The sequence below is a fragment of the Halictus rubicundus genome, chromosome 1 (assembly GCF_050948215.1).
Source record: "Halictus rubicundus isolate RS-2024b chromosome 1, iyHalRubi1_principal, whole genome shotgun sequence".
In the NCBI taxonomy this organism is placed as follows: Eukaryota; Metazoa; Arthropoda; class Insecta; order Hymenoptera; family Halictidae; genus Halictus; species Halictus rubicundus.
The window spans coordinates 2618572-2633693 of record NC_135149.1 but is presented as its reverse complement, the minus strand read 5'-3'; the positions used below and the strand labels follow the sequence as shown (position 1 = coordinate 2633693).

General features: G+C 43.8%; 3 protein-coding genes across 3 annotated transcripts; 2 read left to right on the top strand and 1 right to left on the bottom strand.

Moving 5' to 3' along the window:
- Positions 1-356: 356 nt before the first annotated feature.
- On the bottom strand, positions 357-2948 carry LOC143352160 (uncharacterized). The gene is made up of 5 exons (XM_076784853.1): positions 2915-2948; positions 2732-2844; positions 1069-1173; positions 772-986; positions 357-681 (listed from the first exon to the last, which is right to left on the bottom strand). Exons 1-5 carry the CDS (start codon positions 2946-2948, stop codon positions 357-359), a joined length of 792 nt encoding a protein of 263 aa, XP_076640968.1.
- Positions 2348-7656, top strand: LOC143352353 (sodium-dependent nutrient amino acid transporter 1). Its single transcript, XM_076784759.1, has 9 exons — positions 2348-3074; positions 3149-3280; positions 3526-3766; positions 5423-5660; positions 5732-6106; positions 6285-6651; positions 6928-7204; positions 7297-7391; positions 7472-7656. The coding sequence occupies exons 1-9, from the start codon at positions 3048-3050 to the stop codon at positions 7607-7609; spliced, it is 1890 nt and encodes a 629-aa protein (XP_076640874.1). The 5' UTR covers positions 2348-3047; the 3' UTR covers positions 7610-7656.
- Positions 7657-8320: 664 nt separating this feature from the next.
- Positions 8321-15113, top strand: LOC143352354 (sodium-dependent nutrient amino acid transporter 1). The gene is made up of 10 exons (XM_076784774.1): positions 8321-8422; positions 9145-9231; positions 9308-9596; positions 12264-12480; positions 12540-12911; positions 12980-13346; positions 13489-13588; positions 13664-13840; positions 14413-14507; positions 14577-15113. The coding sequence occupies exons 1-10, from the start codon at positions 8408-8410 to the stop codon at positions 14721-14723; spliced, it is 1866 nt and encodes a 621-aa protein (XP_076640889.1). The 5' UTR covers positions 8321-8407; the 3' UTR covers positions 14724-15113.
- Positions 15114-15122: the final 9 nt, after the last annotated feature.

Genomic DNA, 15122 nt, shown 5'->3' with positions numbered 1-15122 from the left:
CGCGGCGATTGGGAATGGATCGCGTCAACGCGTCGGGCGCAACCAGCTGCGAGAAAGAGTTGTAAATACATAATTCATCCGCATGGCTTTGAAGCGACGGCTGTAACTTCACCCGTAACTCGATTCGAAACGATTCTGCGCGCGGAATAGATTTGTCGCGACTCGCGAGACCCTGATAACGTTTAGCCGTAGCTAATTAGCTTGGAATGTTAAACAACCGTGAGTTACGCGTGCATCGATGGGATCGCTGTTAGCGACGATCCGTCCACCAATTTTCTAGCGTTCCGGGCCCCTTTGGTGTTCTCGTGGAATTCGTCGAAGGGACTGTTCGACGACGAATAGGAATGGGGGCGAGTCTACAAGGGGTATTTTCCATAAACCAAACCGCTCCTCGTCCGCCTGACTATCCATTTGTGACTCATTTTAGGAACTAGCTTCTGCGTCTGGGTGCTCTGCGAGTTGTGCAACTGGGTCCCTGTTAGGCCGAAAATCGACTTTTTCAGGATACATCGGGCCCTTCTTCCGTTGTCGGATCGCACTCGTGAGAAGCTCTCGTGCGAGAAATTCCTTTCTGGGATCCTGCCGCGAGGATAGATCGAATCTCCGCAAGCCTCGAAGCGGATCGTGGTCGAACTCGTGTTCGAGAGGCGACACAGGCTCTCTTGAAAATCCACAGGCACTCTATCGGTAACGAAGTCGCTGATAATCCTGCTGCGATCGGCCGAATTCCAACGCGTTAACGTTGTTGAACCACGAATTCTAAGGACTCACGCTTCGATCCCAGCGGTAGCGTAAGGACTCCGGCCCTCGTCCTTCTCGCATTTCGACGTGAGAGTCACGATGACGAAAAGAACGACACAGATGGCGGAGAAGGCGATCAGGTCCGCGGTGAAATTTCTGAAAGTGAGGCCGTGCAACTTCGAGTCGGCGGCATCAAAGTCTTCGTCGACGGTGGACAGCCAGAAGAATTTGTACAGGATCAAATCCTGAGGATTTTTCAGATGCTAATGAATTATTCGACTTTGCGAGAAGCTAGGGAGAGGGGAGGTTAATCGTGCGCGAACCTACCCGTAAGTAGACAAATATTTGATGGACTATCAACTCCACGAGATAATAGACGTTGCTCAGTTGGTCCATCATCGATCGCCGTTGGATGATCGTTCGTCGAGTCGACTATCAGCGGGTACGCTGGTGAATTTGTTAAGCCATCCTGCGGAGAAACGTCTCGCATCGATCTATCTGCTAACCGGAATTTGTCAAAAGCTTCGCAGTCGAATTCTCGGCGTTTCGCGTTTGTTTCGTCGAATCGACCGAAAATTCCCGCGTATCGTCGCGTCGGCTGTTCTACGGTCGAGGCGGTTCAAAATGCATGGTAAGTTCAAGCAAGTAATCGCGCGAAAGTTCTCCGAGTTACCAACGCTAATACATAAACTCTTTAATCGTGAACACTGTTTGCAGAGTGACGTAAGGGTGCCACGATTAAGACGTAATTCTATGCAGTCTGCAGTTCCTTCGTATCACGGAGTTCCCGGAGCAGTTTTGCAACGCACCTGTACGGCTGATCGAGGGCCTTGAACGCTGCCTGTCGGAGCTAACAATTATGGCTAATATTTCCACGTCCAACCATCGGGGATACATAATTTCCTTGATCCGTGATCGACGTAGCCGTGCGACAATGATCGACATATCGCTCGTTCGCCGCCAAAATGCAATCCGGCGACTCCGAAAACGTTGGAAACTTGACGAGCCGGATTAGGGTCAGATTATATACATTAGGCAGGTCAGACGCTGAGGGTCTATAAACGCTAGATACAAAAACAGTGTATATAATCTGACCCTTAATCGTCGACAGGGAAGAAACATCACTATTAATTCCTGATTACGTCATTGTTCGTCACCGTTACCGCCGTGTCGTTGGGTATCCAGACACGACAGATAGTTTAATAAGATGCTAAACGATTTTATCTATCGGATGTTGACTCGCACACACTTTATTGTTAAAAAACCCACCGAGTACGCCGAGTTTGTCCGTTTTTTTTTTTTTACTAAAAACGGTGGCGCAGCGGCAAACATGTGTCACGCATCTGTTGTTTGACCTCCGCGTCTATCGCTAGCTCTTTTCTCGAATCGGTCGCGTTCCCGTCTTCCTATACATTTCTCTATCTCTTTACGATCTCGACCTATTCTGCGTAGGCTTTTATCCTTCTTATCTAAAGTCTTTTATCCTTCTTATCGATTCCGCAGATACTAAACTTTTCCACGCGTGGCGTCTCGATTTAGAATTTTATTGAGCTAAAGTTTTTCTTTCCTGTTGATTAACGGGGGGGGGGGGCTATAGCGGGTACGTTGCGATCGAAATATCCAACGTCGGTTTCCCCAAACGGTACCGGAAAACCAGAAAAATTTGTATAATCGCGTACATTTCGCAACGGAACGCCGGAAAATCTGCTAAGCTGCGGCATGATGGCGAGCAGTTTGTCCGCAAACTGTTACCGTTGCACGATCCGTTCACGCGTACGAAGTTGTACGTACGTCTGGGCAATTATCGGCACGTGTTGCAACGTCGAGTGTTACCTACACGCCGAGTCGAGCAGGTTGCAGCCTGCAGAGGCAGAGATGAAATTCGAAGTACGCTGGAGAACGTTCAGCCTGCGTGTCGTATCTAATCAGCGCGCCAGCTAAAGGCTTTATTTTACGGATCTCGGAGCTAGTACCAGCTCGTTGGTCAGACTCTTTCGGACAAGAGGAAGGTCCATTCGTCGAGACCATCCTCGGAACCATCGACTCGTTTGAATCCGTCGAATTTCGCGATTCTTCTCGTCGAACGACCCGCTGCTTCGTCTTCTGCCGATGGTTTCGCATCGGTGAGATTTTAATCTGCGAGTCCGAGTTGACCTGCTGATCGGATATCTACCTGTGATGACTTCGTCCTCCGTCGTCGATCGCATCCTTCCCGTGGAAAGGATATTCTTCCCGAAGTGCAGCTCCGCCGATCAACCGGAATAGTCGAGCGAGAACAAGTAAACATAGGATTTCTCTTCCTGAAAATGGCCAAGCTGGAGAACGGTGTTTTTGTGAGGACCCTTCGGCTCGTGTTCGAAATGTTCGATGATACGGTGATCGTGTTAACAATCCGGGATATTTCCAGACGCAGAACGGTTACGCGAACGAAGCTTTCGAGATGGAGAGTGTTCGTGTTGGACAGAAGGGGAGCAGTTCCGAGGGTGCGGAGAAGTTGGAACAGTCGCAGCAAACTGCGCAATCCAAAAATACAAACACCGTGAGTAATACGTTGCTTTTGTTTATCCAACTCTTAACTGGGCTTTCGATATTTTAACAACTTGATGAATATATTTAACATTCGTTCTCACCGAATTGGTTTGCTGTCCGCAACGCTTGGAATTTCTCTGTCATTTATACTTTTCGAAGAACAAGAAAATTTGTACTGATCTTATGTTTTTGCACGTGTTTAGTAGATCTTGTTCGAAATCTTAATATGGAAAGTCGAATATTTTCCCTTCACAGAGAGCAGAATGGGGCGGTGGCTTAGAATTTCTAATGGCATGTATCGCCACTTCCGTCGGCCTAGGAAACGTTTGGCGGTTTCCGTTCACCGCTTACGAAAACGGTGGCGGTGCGTTCTTGATTCCTTACATCATCATCTTGATATTCGTCGGGAAACCATTCTACTACTTGGAGGCTCTTCTAGGCCAGTTCACGAACCAGTCCTGCGCGAAGACATGGGCCATGTCTCCTGCGATGAAAGGTAATTTCAACGAATGGCCGCACAGTGGTCTCGATCGAAGAATTTAGGGACATTTGTGTATAACTTTGGAACCGTTTCAGATATTGAAATGAGGTTTGAACTAAAAAATATTATAAAATAATTTCTTTCGAATAATACATGTTAGAATATATTTTTCGTTTAATTTGTTAGTTAGTTATTTTTATATATTTTTATGTAGTTGTTGAATCAGTTGCTTTTCTTATTAAAACCATTGTATAATAATTGGAAATTCAAATCTTATAGTTTTCTTATATATAATGTAATTATGTTATTAGAATTTTTGATAAAATGTATAGGTATATAAGTTATTAAGTAAAGTATCTAACGGTACAAATATATATTGCGAGCAAAAGTAATATTAATATTTTATTTAATTGATAAAATAAGAAGTATACTAATTAATCTTACCATTTTGTTGTTGAAGAAGTAGGTACAAGCGGCTTTTGTTTTCTTGATTTTTTTTTAATCATTCTTCAGCCTCTGGACTTATTGTCTGATTTTCTTCTTGTAAGATATTATTCTCGTGGATGAAATATGTGGGTCCGATGTTGAAATGTATCTTCATTTGTAGCGATTCTAGACATTTTCCGAGTATTTTTGGTCCTAATTTTTTAAAAATCTTTATGTCTTGTTTCTTGAGCCTCTTCAGATAATTGGCCAATCGGAAGTAATGCGTGCTGTATTATCTACTTTCAATGAATTAATAATTTATGAATGGAGGCTGGCATATAATACATATTTTATATTATATATATTATATATATAATGCATATTTTGTTTTGTGCGTATTGTTCAAAACCCGTGTCTATTTCATAAGGCAAGGAAATTGTTTGAAGTGTTACATGAAATTTTGTTATTAATACAACGTTAACTCCTGTTATTTCTACGAAAGCTCTGGGTTGGAAAAAAATCGTCTTGCGGTATTTCCGTCATTTGATGAACCCCAGCCTTATTTGACAAAGTCAACTAATAAACCCATTTTCTATTTGAACTGTGTCTGAATATGTTCTTTCGTGTATATATATATAATTTTATATGTTTACAATGTTGAGAGTTCTCGGGTTGCCTCGCCCTTCACAAAGACCAACGCGCGGCGACCGTACTCGCCGCAACATTGTCAGTTTTAAACAACTATAAATTGTAAAGTAGGACGAAGTAGGAAATGATTCTTGTAAGGTTATTTAAAGGAAGTTGTACCGAAAATATTCCTCTTTGTTAGAGCCTGGGATGTTTTCGGAAAAAAAGATTTCCTTTCACAAATATACAAAATTTTTTTTAATCTGACATGTATCATTCAACATTATTTTTTAAATATATTATTATTAGTGGTTACTAAAAAAATATATGATTTCTTATTGGGAAGGGATGCTCTATATCATGAAAAAAACTAAGAGAAAATATGGGACGAAACGATGAGGACATCGCAAAGAACTTGAGCAATTTTGCCTGGTGAAATATTTATTCAATTTCATTAATTTCTTCATTTTCGAGGTCTATACAAATTGATTAGTTTTCAATTTCGAAAAGTCGACTTTTTGGTCAAATGTCCCTAAACTCCCCGATTCGGACCACTGTCGGCCGTGATCGCTCGATCTTCCATGGTGACCACGCGACCTCGCGGCGATACCGTTTCAGGGCTGGGATATGGCCAAGCGTTCGCAGCGATGTGCGTAGTCTCGTACTACTGCTCTCTAATGGCCCTCACGTTGTTCTACCTGGTGACTAGCTTTCAATCCGAACTGCCTTGGTCCTACTGCCGAGAAGAATGGAAGGGCCAATGCGTGGACGCGGTCTCGGACAATGGGAACGCGAACCAGAGCTCGGCCGCCGTTGACAACGGAACCCTGCGTAGTTCCGCGGAACTGTACTTTCGGTTGGTCCAGTTCCTTTACTCTCCGGCAAAGTATCTCTTCGGCTTCGCTTCTAAACGGTCGTTCTTTTCAGAAAAATCGTTCTGAACGAATACGACTCGATCGAAAACGGAATCGGCACTCCGTCGTGGCAGCTGACCATCTGCCTGTTCTTCAGCTGGGCAACGGTGTTCTTCGTGCTGTTCAAGGGAATAAAGAGCACAGGCAAGGCGGCTTATTTCCTAGCGCTGTTCCCGTACGTGGTAATGATCGCGTTGCTGATCAGAGCGGTAACGTTGGAGGGTGCCGTCGACGGCATTCTCTTTCTGATCACTCCCCAATGGGAGAAACTATGGCAGCCAACCGTCTGGTACGCCGCCATCACCCAGTGCTTCTTCTCGTTATCGGTCTGCTTCGGCCCTATCCTCACCTTCTCGTCGTACAACAATTTCCATCACAGCGTCAGCAGGTCAGCTATCCACGTGATTCCACGTGGCATTATATATTTTTCATAATATTCGAACAAACTTGCATATACCGCAAAGTGCCGAAAGATTGACGGACGAGGGCCGGACGATTCAAAGTTGTCCCGGTCTGACAGAAAGTTTGGACAATTTCAGGGACGTGATGATTTGTTCACGTTTTAGGGACGTGATGATAGTGACGACTTTGGACACGTTCACGAGCCTGATGGCCGGTTGCACGATATTTGGGATCCTCGGGAATCTGGCGCACGAGATGGGCACCTCGGATGTGTCGAAAGTGGTTCGCGGTGGCACCGGTCTCGCATTCATTTCTTACCCGGACGCTTTGGCTCGATTCAGGGTTGTCCCGCAGCTGTTCGCCGTTCTCTTCTTCGTGATGATGTTCGTCCTCGGCGTGGGTAGCGCGGTGGCCCTCTGCGGCGCCGTCTTCAGCGTACTCTGCGACCACTTTCCCAAAATAGCTCACTGGAAGCTGGTGCTCGTGGTTTCCGTCGTAGGGTTCGGCGTCAGTATCGTCTACGTCACTCCCGTAAGCTACTCGTTTTTTGCTGTATTCGCGAACAAATTAGAAAATAAGTATAGAAAAAATCGGATTACTATAGTTACTATTCCGTTCACACTGTTAAGGGTTACACCCGAAAACCATAATCCTTTCATGTCCTACGACGAGCCAGACTCGACATTATCTTTCCGAGTGAGAGCTGTATAATGCCAAGCCGTAAAAGCTTGAAATCTCTGAATGTTATTATTATTATTATTATTATTATTATTATTATTATTATTCGGAGCATCGTTATCGTTGAAGGGTGGTCAATGGTTCGTAACGTTGGTCGACTACTACGGAGGTACCTTTGTCGCCATAATCGTCGGAGTGCTGGAAATGATCACCGTCTTCTGGATCTACGGGGTGTCGAGGTTCGTGAACGACGTCGAGTTCATGGTGGGCCGAAGACCGTCGTGGTACTGGAGGCTCTGCTGGGCATTCGTCACGCCGATTCTTATGATCGTTATCCTAATTTACACGATCGTCACTTACGTGCCGCCCACCTACGACGGCACACCATTTCCCAATTATGCTTACGGTCGGTATATCGTAAATGTCAACCGATATACGGCGTGTTTCGCCATTCCGGAAGCATTTCTCTGAAAATCGATTCGCTCTCGTATCATACAGGTATCGGCTGGTTCCTGTTCGCTATGGGAGTCCTTTCGATCGTAGGATTCACGTTTCAGAAACTGATACAGAGTCGGTCGTCGTCGCCGATCGAAGTGAGTCGTTTTCGCGAACAATCCAACAGCCGTTCTTTTTCGTTTTTTTTTTTTTTGTGACATTTCTCTCTGTTTCGTAGACCGTCAAAGCGGCGTTTCGACCGTGCGAGGAGAAATGGGGTCCCAGGGATCCGAAAACGCGCTTGGAATGGAAAGAGTTCGTAGCAGAGAAAAACTTCAAGTGTCAGGGTGGTTTCGTCGAAACTTTTTTAAAGTGACTTTAAACAAAATCAATCATGGACTAATTAATATGTTATTAATGTACATATAGGATTTGATTTATTGAACTTGAGATACGTTCGTCACCCTCCTTGATCTCCTTGCCCGACGTCCGCTCCTCGTGGAAACGATCGGCCTCAAGTCAATCGATAGAAAGTTGCTCTTAATTGTCGCCGCGATGGTTACGCTCGAAAGCGTTCGTGCGTCAAACATTCGTTCGGAAAAAACGCGTCCGCAAGGAAAACGAGTGCACACATTCTTTCGAGATGGACTAAAAGAAATTTGCTCGACAGAAGTAATCCTTGCGATTGTAATTTGAAACCCGTTGACCGTGAAGATCCGTTTAGTCTTACTGATCGCGGATCGTTCGTCGTGATCGGTTTGCAAAACAATCTGTGCAGTTTATAGAACAACCGATACATCCTACTGTATGCATTATCCATCTTCGACTATGTCGCGTGGCGCCACGTGTAGTTTTCACAGCGATAGTCCAATGCCGAATTTGTACAAGTCGACCGCGAACGCTCGCGCGAAACGTTTGTTTTTAGATAAGGGATAACATTAAGAAGACGGATCGCGAAGGATATTTGATAAGTGAAATCCGTTAATGCGAAAATGAAAATATACATATAGCAGTGCTACTCGCTCGTTCCCATTATTTCTCACGACGTACATGTTACGCAGGAGAATAAAAGTCGGCAATCAGTCTTCCAAAGGCTGTTGCCTCGAAGAGACCGCGGTGCAGCCTACTGAATTAGAAGCGGAACGGAGGTGTGATCGTATGTGTGCAAGTGATTATGAACTGTCGCAAGGTTTGTAACGGTCGCGCGTATGCATACGGTAGTGCGATTGAAAATTAAATAAATTCATATATAAAGTAACGACGGTGATTCGTGAAACTTTACGACGATTTAAACGATCGATTCATTCGTGGAACAACGATAGACGAGAACGAGGTTCGAGGCAGGAAAATATCTACTTTCTGAATTTATTCGAGAGACTCTGCTGCAAATTACGATTGCTGCAATCCGACGGTAGTTTCGTTTCCTTGATCCTCTTTCTCTGTGGCTAGAAACGTGGAAACTCGGCAAACAGTGCTAGCTAGAACGTGTAAATCATCTGATGCCTCGTCGTAAACGTCGAACATCTTCCTCGAGAGGCTAATCTAAATTGCAGCTGTAAATGTATATCGCGGAGCCTTCTTTCCGTTATCTGCTGAACAATGTAATTTCATTTCGAAACAATTTACGTATAAACAATGCTTCCCGTTCACACTGTTTTTTTTTTCCGAGAACACAATTCGGAACGGATTCAATATCTCGCGGTAATCACACTTTAATGACGGCTTACTCGTGTTGCTTCGCAAATCAAGAGAAAATATTCGTTGTGTCTTTGCCCGGCTTACGTAAACACCGCGATAATTGCAGAAACCTCATCGCGCAAAATTATCAGATAATAAAGGACGATAATCGAGCTGTGCAAGCAAATACATGGAAATAGTAAATAGTGAAGTTGTTGTTTTTTTCATTCACAGAATGACTTGGCGTGCAACGACGATTTGCCGGGTACTTATAGGCTGTCCGTGATATCGGGAAATGAAAAGCCGCCGGAAAATCGAGCGGTCTGTTTCTATGCAATTAATAAAGGAGCGTTCTGAAATAATTTAGAATGTCTAGAAAATTTTATTCTTTTTCCAGTCGATGTCGGAAGCGGCCGCACCAACTGCGGACGCGGGACCAGACGGTCGCGCGCAATGGGGTAGCAAAGTAGAGTTCCTGATGTCCTGCATAGCGTTCTCCGTCGGTTTGGGCAATGTCTGGAGATTTCCCAACACTGCTTACGAAAACGGAGGTGGCGCGTTCCTCGTGCCCTACATCGTCGTACTGATCGTGATCGGCAAGCCGGTCTACTACATGGAGATGATCCTGGGGCAGTTCAGCAGCAGATCCTGCGTCGAAATTTGGTCTTTGTCGCCTGCCTTCAAAGGTAGGCACGACGCATACCGACGACCTTACATATGTTAGCATAACTTGCAACGGACGATCCCGAAACCGGAAATTCAAAAAATTATGAAATTTTGTATGCAGGGTGTCCCACATAAATGGGAACACCTAAATATCTTTCGTATTTACAGTCCTATCAGAAAACTTCAAAGGACAAAGTGACACTATTGCAGGGGGCAATATAATGGTGAAGAAAAAAAATATTTTTTATGTCGTGTTTTTTAATGAAATTTCAAGGTCGCCGATGTTTTTTTTCATGGAATAGTATATTTTTTTACGATAGCATGATAGACAATAAAAAACTGAATTTAGTGGATACCACGTTTTTGACCTTGAAATGACCTTGAGCAAGAATAATCATGTTGAAGCGGATGAAATGTGGAAGTTTAAAACTTACGTGTTTCAGCAAAGATTGCGCGTTGTTTACGTCGGGTTGACCTTTACATATCATAATAAATGTTCGAAAGGTTGACCATCCTCATTTATGCAATGTTGCAATCTTTTAATAAATGATCTGTAGGCATTGTCGATTTCCTGAGACGTAATTGAAGCTCATGCTGCAGTAATCCTTTGCCGCATATCCTCTGGCGTCCTTTGCCGCTATCCTCTAGTTCGAGTTGTCGCAAACTTACATGTGGATCATTAGATACTGCAGCCAGGATATTAATTCTATTTTCTTCGTGAGTTACAATTCTTTGTTTATTACGATTTTTAGAACTTACACTACCGGTATTTTTAAATTGTTTTACCACGACGGAAAATGCGTGTAACGAAGGACAAATACGATTCACAAATTTTTCACGATTTACAAACGCACTGCTTGCCTCAAAGATTGGTGGCTTTCGCCAGAAGTGAAAACCATATCGATTCGTTCCTGTACAGTATAACGCATTGTTATCACTAGACTGCGGATGTTTATGCAAATGCATATTTATATAGAAAACTGATAAAGCAATGGGACATAAACAGAAATATGTTTTGCGATTAGAGGATTCTAAAAATATGTTTTTTATTTTGCACTTTTTGCATAATGCATATGTTTTGCATATTTCTCTTGAAAAACATATGCAATATATTGTTGTATATGTTTTTCAAAGAGAAATATCTAAAACATATTATTTTCCGTGTATATGCATATCTCATGCTCATATGAATCATTTATCTTGTTAAATTTATGTAATCTATTAATAAGCACTCGTATCATAACCCAATAGCGTCGAGAATAGTAATACGCCGATATAATACTGAAGAAGCCTCAACAAGTTATGATGTTCCGACCTTATATTGCTTACTGAATCAGCTCTAAGAACGCATGTAGCTGTTGGTATTTAGAATTCGAACAGTTCAGTTTGATACTCGAAGTGATAAGGCGAATTTTGTGAGAGTGCGTGCGATCATTATTAAAATGCCGAAAGTTCGGGAAAGTAGGGTTTTACTGATGAAAAGCTGGATCGAAGGCGATCCCAATTTCAATATTGACGAAAATAATGAAAATAATATTTACTGTGAAATGTGCAATAAAAGTATAAAGTGCGATAGGAAATCTTCAGTTTTTTATTGTCTATCATGCTATCGTAAAAAAATATACTATTCCATTTAAAAAAACATCGGTGACCTTGAAATTTCATTAAAAAACACGACATAAAAAATTTTCTTCTTCACCATTATATTGTCCCCTGCAATAATGTCACTTTGTCCTTTGAAGTTTTCTGATAGGACTGTGAATACGAAAGATATTTAGGTGTTCCCATTTATGTGGGACACCCTGTATATTACGCGATTTTTTTTTTGCTGGCCAAATTCGCTTTAATCGGTGAAATCGACTATTTTTTCTTATTTTGTGTTATTTACTCTCAAACTGTAAGAGATAGGGAAAAAGTTGTCCCTTTTAATGAGAAGTATGGTCTGGTGAAGCATTTATCAATTATTTGTATAATTAGTAGAGTTTTCGGGTCGGTTCGGCTCGGGAAGATGAAACTTTTTCGGGATCGTGACGAGTACCAGAAAGCTTCGAGATTCTCGAAAGAGTCGGGATTCTCGAAGGATCGGTATTCACAAAATAATCGGGATTCCCAAAGGATCGGTATTCACAAAATAATCGGGATTCCCGGAAGAGTCGAGATTTCCGAAAATTCCAGGAACCCACTAAACCATATTTATATTCGTTTTCATTAATACATTCATGGATTCCGAGTGTCATATAATAACGTGTGTGACTGTGTATTTACATATTTTGTACGATACTACCAGCACTGCAGAGCAGTTCGAGAAACGGTCGCCGGGTCTCAAAATTTTCGGGAAACCCGATTCCTTCGAGAATCGTCGAAATTTTTGGGAAGCCCGACCCGACCCGATCGACCCGTTCCGACCAACGGGTTCCCGATATTTTCGGGTTCTCGCACAGCCTCAATAATTCGAAAAAAAATCGAAAAATGGATATAGCAAGGATATGAATGATTAATTTACGTACACAACGCGACGAAAGGCGGTTCTTTCGAGGTGGGACGCAGATGTAGCTGCCTTGTCTGCATGTTTGGAAGCCTCCCCGAGGTAGATTCTTGAAGAAACGCCCGCATACGTAGGGAAAAGGGTGTACGGATATTCTTAAGGGTGCGAAATTTCCTGCATTCACGCGTCGTCTTCTTTTCAGGAATTGGCTACGGCGTGGCCGTGTCCGTTTTCTCGGTGGTTACTTACTACTGTTCCCTGATGGCGTTGACGTTGTACTACCTGCTGGCCAGCTTTCAATCGGTCCTTCCATGGACTTTCTGTCGAGAGGAATGGGGCGACGAGTGTTTCGACAGTACGTCGGCCACCGGCGACACGGCCAACGTCAACAGAAGTAGTTCGGCCGACTTGTACTTCCGGTAGGTATACGAGGAACGCGAGAAGCACCAACGAGTCGTCACATTCGTTTGTTCTCCAGGAAGATCGTTCTGAACGAAGCTGGGATAGAAGAGGGACTCGGGCAGCCCTCTTGGCAATTGGTCCTCGCCCTGCTGTTCAGCTGGGTGTGCGTGTTCGTGGTCCTCCGCAACGGCGTGAAAAGCAGCGGCAAGGCCGCCTACTTCCTCGCTATTTTCCCATACGCGATCATGATCGCGCTCCTGGTGAGAGCGGTTACTCTCGAAGGGTCCGTCACCGGCATAATTTTCTTGTTCAAGCCGACCTGGAGCAAGATCCTCGATCCCGCGGTCTGGTACGCCGCCGTCACTCAGTCGTTCTTCTCGCTGGGCGTCTGCTTCGGTGCCGTTACCATGTATTCTTCCTACAATCAGTTCGACCATAACGTCTCGAGGTAATCGATTTCACTGTTCAACATATTTTTGTGCCTTTCATTCATCTTTTGCTCTGCGTTGCTCACAGGGATTGCACGGTGGTAACGACGATGGACTTGGCCACCAGCCTCATAGCTGGGACAACGATCTTCGGAATTCTGGGAAATCTGGCAAACGAGCTGGGCAAAGACGACGTGGCCACCGTGGTACGCGCCGGCACCGGCCTCGCTTTCATTTCCTATCCGGAAGCGCTCGCAAAGTTCACCGTGGTCCCACAACTGTTCGCCGTGCTGTTCTTCCTGATGCTGTTCGTTCTAGGAATCGGGACCACGGTGGCGTTTACCAGCGTCATCAGCAGCATCGTGAAAGACAGGTTCCCTAGATTTCAGGATTGGAAGGTCACCGGGGCCGTCTCGCTTGGCGGCTTCTTGATCGGCATCATTTATTGCACGAGGGTCAGTCCATGCTCGATGCATCTTTCGCGCATAATTGTGCCAGAGAGCCAACAACAGCTACTCGCCAAATCCCTAAAAGTTCTACGAACTCGCATGATCACCCGAGAAAGATGTATTCTATAATTTTCGATTCAACTTGCAGGGAGGACAGTCCATCCTGAATCTAGTCGACTATTTCGGTGGGACGTTCATCATCGTGTTTCTCGCCTCTTTCGAGTTAATCGCGATCTCTTGGGTATACGGTACATCGCTAGTGTTTCACAATGTACGTTGAAGTATGTGAAGAGCTGTTCTTATAGATCGCCTTCGCTGTCCAGGTGTAGATAACTTTTTGGACGATGTGGAATTCATGGTGGGCAGTCGACCGCCCTTCTATTGGAGACTTTGTTGGGGTCTTATCACTCCGTTATCGCTCTTCTCGATTCTAATTTATTTCCTGTTCGAGCTGACGCCTCTCAAGTACAACGACGAATACTACACGACTTCTGCCTACGGTAGGAAGACACGCTTAAACAAAAATATACTCCCTCTGTCCCATAATAATAGTATCAAGTGAATATTTACACGGGAATTATTGGCGAATGCGGCTGTAAGTTGTGTTGTAGCGCAAAATTGCGAAGCCTTCAATCAAAATCAATGTTTCATGACGTCTGTCATTTGTTTTGACACATCCTTAAATTTTTAGATTAACGTAATTGTTACGAATTATAACTATTTTTCTAATTTCATCCGTTGATCAAGATCAATTGTTTGAATTCAGTTGAACGTCAACACATTGTAAAAGTAAGATGAAAAAAAGAGAGTTTGAAGAACTATGGTTCTACCTACCTACAAGTTTAAAATGCAGTATCGAAATTATTGATAAGTCCAGAAACTATTTGAACACTCAAAATAACAATTAGGAGTAATATTTTTAATTTATTGTTTAGTTTAATCTTGTTTTTGGATAATAAATATTGCGTTCTATATTTATTTTCTTTTGCTACTATTATTATGGGACAGAAGGAGTATAATACATGCATGTTGTATCGATACGCGAGGAACGTTTCCCTCTCTATTGTTTTAGTGGCTGGGTGGATACTTTTGGGACTCGGAGTGATCCAGCTTCCTCTGTGGATCGTTATCACCAACATTCGGAACAGGGGAAAACCTTGTTTGGACGTAAGCGACATAGACGATAGAGCGATGGAGAACAATATTATTCATCTATTTTCACTGGCATACTTTCAGATCCTGAAACCGAGCCCCGATTGGGGTCCCAAGGATCCGGTCAAGTACAAGCAATGGATAGAGTTTAAGAATGCGAAGAGGATTTCGCGGATGAATTTGAGTAAAAAAAGACCGAGAATTCTAAGAGCGGTGTTTGGCGGAGACTAGAAAATCAGCGGCGCTCTTCTGTGCGGTATACGCGCGGACGTCGATCGGAGATCCCGTTTTCGTTTCAACCAACGAAAGCGGCAAGATTTCCGGCGATTTTCTGCGTGTTCTGTATCAGACTCGAGTCTGAACTAAACGTATCGCACAGTCTTGCTTTGCTGACGTATAGAACCACGTTTGGTTATCGTAATTCTTATCGACCGTTTGCGGAGCGATCGCAAATCTATTGATCTCAGCTCAGGTACTTTTGATTCCTTCGGCGATCGAACGCATCGCGAAAGTACGGATTGATTAATTTTGCAATGTGCTGGCGCGTTATCAATGTAAGTAGGTGCTTTATGACCAATTAAAAGAGCTTAGTTTCCCCGCGAGGTGAGATTTTCTATCGACGATGGCCTG

Excerpts from the sequence above, each read along its gene's own strand:
- LOC143352354 (XM_076784774.1), top strand. Across the intron at positions 9,232-9,307 it reads AGCCGCCGGAAAATCGAGCG|TCGATGTCGGAAGCGGCCGC; the intron begins GTCTGTTTCTAT and ends TTCTTTTTCCAG. Across the intron at positions 12,912-12,979 it reads TTCGACCATAACGTCTCGAG|GGATTGCACGGTGGTAACGA; the intron begins GTAATCGATTTC and ends CGTTGCTCACAG.
- LOC143352353 (XM_076784759.1), top strand. The coding sequence starts at position 3,048 with ATGGCCAAGCTGGAGAACGGTGTTTTT. Across the intron at positions 3,281-3,525 it reads AATCCAAAAATACAAACACC|AGAGCAGAATGGGGCGGTGG; the intron begins GTGAGTAATACG and ends TTCCCTTCACAG. Across the intron at positions 6,107-6,284 it reads TTCCATCACAGCGTCAGCAG|GGACGTGATGATAGTGACGA; the intron begins GTCAGCTATCCA and ends TTCACGTTTTAG.
- LOC143352160 (XM_076784853.1), bottom strand. The coding sequence starts at position 2,948 with ATGCGATCGACGACGGAGGACGAAGTCATCACAG. Across the intron at positions 2,845-2,914 it reads GGAGGACGAAGTCATCACAG|AAGACGAAGCAGCGGGTCGT; the intron begins GTAGATATCCGA and ends AACCATCGGCAG. Across the intron at positions 682-771 it reads GCTACCGCTGGGATCGAAGC|AGTGCCTGTGGATTTTCAAG; the intron begins GTGAGTCCTTAG and ends CGTTACCGATAG.